The sequence below is a fragment of the Haemorhous mexicanus genome (genome assembly GCF_027477595.1).
Source record: "Haemorhous mexicanus isolate bHaeMex1 chromosome 35 unlocalized genomic scaffold, bHaeMex1.pri SUPER_35_unloc_5, whole genome shotgun sequence".
NCBI lineage: Eukaryota > Metazoa > Chordata > Aves > Passeriformes > Fringillidae > Haemorhous > Haemorhous mexicanus.
The window spans coordinates 12,528-18,850 of record NW_026775991.1 but is presented as its reverse complement, the minus strand read 5'-3'; the positions used below and the strand labels follow the sequence as shown (position 1 = coordinate 18,850).

The 6,323-nt window shown below is 60.8% G+C and overlaps 1 protein-coding gene across 1 annotated transcript; it reads left to right on the top strand.

Moving 5' to 3' along the window:
* The first annotated feature begins 150 nt into the window (after positions 1 to 150).
* LOC132322746 (RNA-binding protein 3-like) lies at positions 151 to 5,899 on the top strand. Its single transcript, XM_059837453.1, has 6 exons — positions 151 to 251; positions 765 to 934; positions 2,721 to 2,827; positions 4,170 to 4,275; positions 5,002 to 5,080; positions 5,695 to 5,899. Exons 2-6 carry the CDS (start codon positions 832 to 834, stop codon positions 5,753 to 5,755), a joined length of 456 nt encoding a protein of 151 aa, XP_059693436.1. The 5' UTR covers positions 151 to 251; positions 765 to 831; the 3' UTR covers positions 5,756 to 5,899.
* The last annotated feature ends 424 nt before the right edge of the window (positions 5,900 to 6,323 follow it).

Sequence of the window (6,323 nt, the reverse complement as noted above, 5' to 3'; positions counted from 1 at the left end):
ACCGCCCCAGAATCCCCCGAGGACCCCCCAAAACACCCCCGACCCCCCCCTCCCCTCAGCGTTCCGCCATTCCCGCCCTCCCCTCTTCCCCCTTCCAGCCCCAATGGTCTATTCCACGCGCCCAAGGGGCGGGGCCAGAGCAAGCAGCCAATGGCATGGCAGCGCTGCGGTCACGTGGGGGGCGGAGCTGCTTAAAATCGGCGGGGCGGGGCGGCCGCGGCCTCAGTCCGGGCCCGTCCGGCGCCGCTCGGGTGAGACTCGGCTGCTCCTATCGCGACTCTTCTCGCTTCTCCCCCTCCTTCTGTCGCGATAATCGCGGCTTTGGCCGCTGTCGGACCGCTCATTTCCCTTCCTCCCCCTCCCTTTCCTCTCCTTTTCCCGCCTCGGCGCCCTGAGGGCCGCGCTGGTTCTGCGCATGCGCGCGCGGGCGGCGGGAGCGGCACTTCCGGGGAGCGAACACGTGGCCGGGCGGGGGGAGGGGAGGGAACCACGTGGGGCTGGACGTGACGTCACGGGGGACGCTTCGTGACGTCATCAGGAGGGGACGCGTCCGGCTGATGGCGTCACGGGGTGATTGGTGGTCGCTGAGGGTGTTGTGACATCATCAACGGTGGGAGGGTTAGTGTGACGTCACTGGAGGCGGCGAGGGGTTGGTGATGTCATAGAGGTTGGCATTGTGATGTCATCGGACACGAGGCTCAGCGTTGTGACGTCACGGGGGAGTCCTTGCCGGGTTTGTGACGTCAGCACCGCTCCCTGGACAGGTCATTACGTCACCACAGGGGCAGGGCCCCGCCTTATGACGTCACGTTTGGCCCCGCCCCCCCACGCATGGCGGCGGAGGAGGGGAAGTTGTTCGTGGGGGGCCTCAACTACGACACGGACGAGCAGGGCCTGGAGCAGCACTTCAGCTCCTTCGGGCCCATCTCCGAGGGTGAGAGACACAAATACCCTGAAACGTCCCAAAAACGGATAAAATGCCCCAAAAATATCCTTAAAGTACCCCAAAATATCCCTAAAGTACCCTAAAATATCCCAAAATAATCCTAAAATATCCCTGGAGCAGCACTTCAGCTCCTTCGGGCCCATCTCCGAGGGTGAGAGACACAAATACCCTGAAACGTCCCAAAAATGGATAAAATGCCCCAAAAATATCCTTAAAGTACCCCAAAATATCCCTAAAGTACCCCAAAATATCCTTAAAGTACCCTAAAATATCCCAAAATAATCCTAAAATATTCTTGGGGCAGCACTTCAGCTCCTCCGGGCCCATCTCCGAGGGTGAGAGACACAAATACCCTGAAACGTCCCAAAAATGGATAAAAGACCCCAAAAATATCCTTAAAGTACCCCAAAATATCTTTAAAGTACCCCAAAAATATCCCAAAATAATTCTGAAATATCCCTGGGGCAGCACTTCAGCTCCTCCGGGCCCATCTCCGAGGGTGAGAGACACAAATACTCTGAAACATCCCAAAAATGGATAAAACGCCCCAAAAATATCCTTAAAGTACCCAAAATATCCTTAAAGTACCCCAAAATATCCTTAAAATACTCTAAAATATCCCAAAATAATTCTGAAATATCCCTGGGGCAGCACTTCAGCTCCTCCGGGCCCATCTCCGAGGGTGAGAGACACAAATACCCTGAAACATCCCAAAAACGGATAAAACACCCCAAAAATATCCCCAAAAAAATCCTTAAAGTATCCTAAAATATCCCAAAATATCCTAAAATATCTCTGGGGCAGCACTTCAGCTCCTCTGGGCCCATCTCCGAGGGTGAAAACAAAAACCAGCCAAAATTACACCAAAAAAAATCTCAAAATTATCCCAAAATGATCAAAAAAAATCTCAAAATGATTCCAAACTATCCAAAAGGATCTCAAAAATACCCCAAAAATGTCCCAAAACGTCCCAAACCTGCCCAGAATTGTTCTGGGGTTCCCTTTAGGATCTTTTGGGGTTTGTTCAGAGGATTTTTAATGTTCCCTTGGGGTTATTTTGGGATAATTTGGGATATTTTGGGGTATTTTGGGGCTGTTCCTGGGTTCCCTTTGGGATATTTTGGGGTTCTCTTTGGGGCTGGTTTTGGGTTATTTTGGGGTTAATTTAGGGGTTTTTTTGGCCATTTTGGGGTTGATCTGGGACTATTTTGGGGTTCTTTTGGGATGGTTCTGGGCTGTTCTGGGGTTTTTTTGGGTCCATTTTGGGTGGTTTTGGGTCCATTTTGGGTGGTTTGGGGCTGGTTTGGTTTCATTTTGGGTTGTTTTGGGTCCATTTTGGGCTGGTTTAGTCCATTTTGGGTTGTTTTGATCCATTTTGGGTCCCTTTTGGGGCTGTTTTGGTTGATTTTGGGTGTTTTGGGGCTGTTTTGGTCCATTTTGGGTGTTCTGGGGCTGTTTTGGGTCCCTTTTGGGGCTGTTTTGGTCCATTTTGGGTCCATTTGGGGCTGTTTTGGTCCATTTTGGGCTGTTTTGGTCCATTTTGGGTGTTTTGGGGCTGTTTTAATCCATTTTGGGTCCATTTGGGGCTGTTTTGGTCCATTTTGGGGCTGTTTTGGTCCATTTCGGGCTGTTTTGATCCATTTTGGGTGTTTTGGGGCTGTTTTGGTTGATTTTGGGTGTTTTGGGGCTGTTTTGGTCCATTTGGGGCTGTTTTGATCCATTTTGGGTGTTTTGGGGCTGTTTTGATCCATTTTGGGTGTTTCCCCCCCTGCAGTGGTGGTGGTGAAGGACAGGGAGACCCAGCGCTCGCGGGGCTTCGGCTTCGTCACCTTCAGCAACCCCGAGCACGCCAGCGACGCCATGGCGGCCATGAACGGGGAGGTGGGCACACCTGGGCACACCTGGGCACACCTGGGGCACCTGGGGGGCACACCTGGGGCACACCTGGGCACACCTGGGGCACCTGGGCACACCTGGGCACACCTGGGGCACCTGGGGACACACCTGGGCACACCTGGGCACACACCTGGGCACACCTGGGGCACCTGGGGACACCTGGGGGGTGTTTGGGGGACCCCAGGCACGCCAGCGACACCATGGCGGCCATGAACGGGGAGGTGGGCACACCTGGGCACACCTGGGGCACCTGGGCACACACCTGGGGGGTGTTTGGGGACCCCGGGCATGCCAGTGATGCCATGCAGGCCATGAATGGGGAGGTGGGCACACCTGGGCACACACCTGGGCACACACCTGGGGCACCTAGGCACACCTGGGCACACCTGAGCACACACCTGGGCACACCTGGGGGGTGTTTGGGGGACCCCGGGCACGCCAGCGACGCCATGGCGGCCATGAACGGGGAGGTGGGCACACCTGGGCACACACCTGGGGCACCTGGGCACACCTGGGGGGTGTTTGGGGGACCCCGGGCACGCCAGCGATGCCATGGCGGCCATGAACGGGGAGGTGGGCACACCTGGGGCACACACCTGGGCACACACCTGGGCACACCTGGGCACACCTGAGCACACACCTGGGCACACACCTGGGCACACACCTGGGCACACCTGGGGCACCTGGGCACACCTGGGCACACCTGAGCACACACCTGGGCACACCTGGGGGGTGTTTAGGGACCCCGGGCATGCCAGTGACGCTGTGGGGGCCATGAACGGGGAGGTGGGCACACCTGGGCACACCTGGGCCACCTGGGCACACCTGGGGGGTGTTTGGGGACCCCGGGCATGCCAGTGATGCCATGGAGGCCATGAATGGGGAGGTGGGCACACCTGGGCACACACCTGGGCACACACCTGGGGCACCTGGGCACACCTGGGCACACCTGGGCACACCTGGGGGGTGTTTAGGGACCCCAGGCACGCCAGTGACGCCATGGCGGCCATGAACGGGGAGGTGGGCACACACCTGGGTACACCTGGGCACACCTGGGCACACTTGAGGGGTGTGAGGACACCTGGGCACACCTGGAGGGGGGTGGGTGGGGCATCTGGAGACACCTGGGCACACCTGGGGGACACTTGGCAGGGGTTAGGGGACACCTGGGGGGGCTTTGGGGTCCCCAGGAGTGTTTGAGGTCCCTGGGGGAGGGGGTTGAGGGCAGAGCTGGGGCACCCCGACAGCTTTGGGGTACCCAGAGGGGGCTGGGGGGATCCCAGAGGGGGCGGGGTGACCCCAGCGTGTCCCCAAATGTCCCCAACAGTGCCTGGACGGGCGGCAGATCCGCGTGGATCACGCCGGGAAATCGCCCCGGGGGTCCCGGGGGGGCTTCGGGGGCGGCCGGGGCCGGGCCAGGGGCTACGGCCGAGGTGAGAGGGGGTGGGGAGGGGGCGTGGGGTCTGGGGAGGGGCTTCAGGGGCTCTCTGGGGGGGTTTATGGGGTGGGGAGGGGGCTTGGGGTCTTTGGGTTTTGGGGTCTGGGGGGTTGGGGAGGGGGCTTGGGGTCTTTGGGGAGGGGGTTCAGGGGATTTTGGGGGGGGTTTATTGGGTGGGGAGGGGGCTTGGGGTCTTTGGGGAGGGGGTTCGGGGGGTTTATGGGGTGGGGAGGGGGCTTGGGGTTTTTGGGGAGGGGCTTCAGGGGCTCTTTGGGGGGGTTTATTGGGTGGGGAGGGGGCTTGGGGTCTTTGGGGAGGGGGTTCAGGGGATTTTGGGGGGTTTATGGGGTGGGGAGGGGGCTTGGGGTCTTCGGGTTTTGGGGTCTGGGGGGTTGGGGTGGGGATTTGGGGTCTGGGGGGTTTTGGGGAGGGGGTTCAGAAGCTCTTTTGGAGGTTTATGGGGTGGGGTTTGGGGGGTCTAAAGCTGATTTTGGGGGAGATTTGGGGATTTTGGGGTTTGGGGGGTTTGGGGGCGTCTCAGATTTTGGGGGAGATTTTGGGGATTTTGGGGTTTGGGGGGGTTCTCAGATTTTGGGGGAGATTTTGGGGATTTTGGGGTTTGGGGGGGGTCTCAGATTTTGGGGTTTGGGGATTTTGGGGTAATTAAAGGAATGTTTTGGGTTTTTTCCTGAATTCCCCCCAAATTCGGGGGTCCCTGCAGGAGGAGGCGACCGAGGCTACGGCGGCCGCTATGAGGGGCGCCCGGGGGGCTACGGGGGGGGCCGGGACTACGGCGGCCGGTGAGGGGGGGGAGGGCTGGGGAGGGGGCTGGGGGGATTTGGGGAGGGGTCTGGGGGGGTTAGGGAGGGGTTTGGGGGGTCTGGAGGGGGATTTGAGGGGGCTGGGGAGGGGTTTTGGGGGATTTGGGGGGGTTAGGGACGGGTTTGGGGGCGATTTAAGGGGTCTGGGGGGGATTTGGGGGGGCTGGGGAGGGGTTTAGGGGGGTGGGGGAGGGGTTTGGGGGGCTGGAGGGGGATTTGGGGGGGCTGGGGAGGGATTTGGGGGGGCTGGAGCTCATTAAGGGGGCTGGGGAGGGGTTAGGGAGGGGTTTGGGGGGGGCTGAGGAAAACTTGGGGGGGTGGGGAGGGGTTTTGGGGGGTTGGGGAGGGGTCTGGGGGGATTTGGGGAGGGGTCTGGGGGGATTTGGGGAGGCTGGAAGAGATTTGGAGGGGTTCTGAACGGATTTTGGGGGGTCAGGGAGAAGTTTTAGGGGGCTCCTGTAGGTTTGGGGGGGCCATTTGTGATTTTGGGGAGGGGTCCTGAGTTTGGGGGGGGTCCCCAGGGTTTGGGGGGGGGTCCCCAAGGTTTGGGGAGGGGTCCCCAGGGTGCTGACCCCCCCCTCCCCCCACCCCAGGCAGGGGGGTTACGGCGAGCGCTTCCCATCGGCCTCGTACCGGGACAACTACGACAACTGAGGTAGGGACCCCCGAAATGGGGGCACCCCCAAACCGGGGGGACCCCCAGGAACTGACCCAGGGCACCCCCAGACCTGGGGGACCCCCAGGAACTGACCCAGGGCACCCCCAAACCGGGGGGACCCCCAGGAGTGACCCAGGGCACCCCCAGACCTGGGGGACCCCCAGGACTGACCCAGGGCACCCCCAAACCGGGGGGACCCCCAGAACTGACCCAGGGCACCCCCAGACCTGGGGGACCCCCAGGAACTGACCCAGGGCACCCCCAGACCTGGGGGGGACCCCCAGGAACTGACCCAGGGCACCCCAAAACCTGGGGGGACCCCCAGGAACTGACCCAGGGCACCCCCCAAACCTGGGAGACCCCCAGGACTGACCCAGGGCACCCCCAAACCGGGGGGACCCCCAGGAACTGACCCAGGGCACCCCAAAACCGGGGGGACCCCCAGGAACTGACCCCCAGGGCACCCCCAAACCGGGGGGACCCCCAGGAACTGACCCAGGGCACCCCCAAACCGGGGGGACCCCCAGGAACTGACCCAGGGCACCCCAAAACCGGGGGGACCCC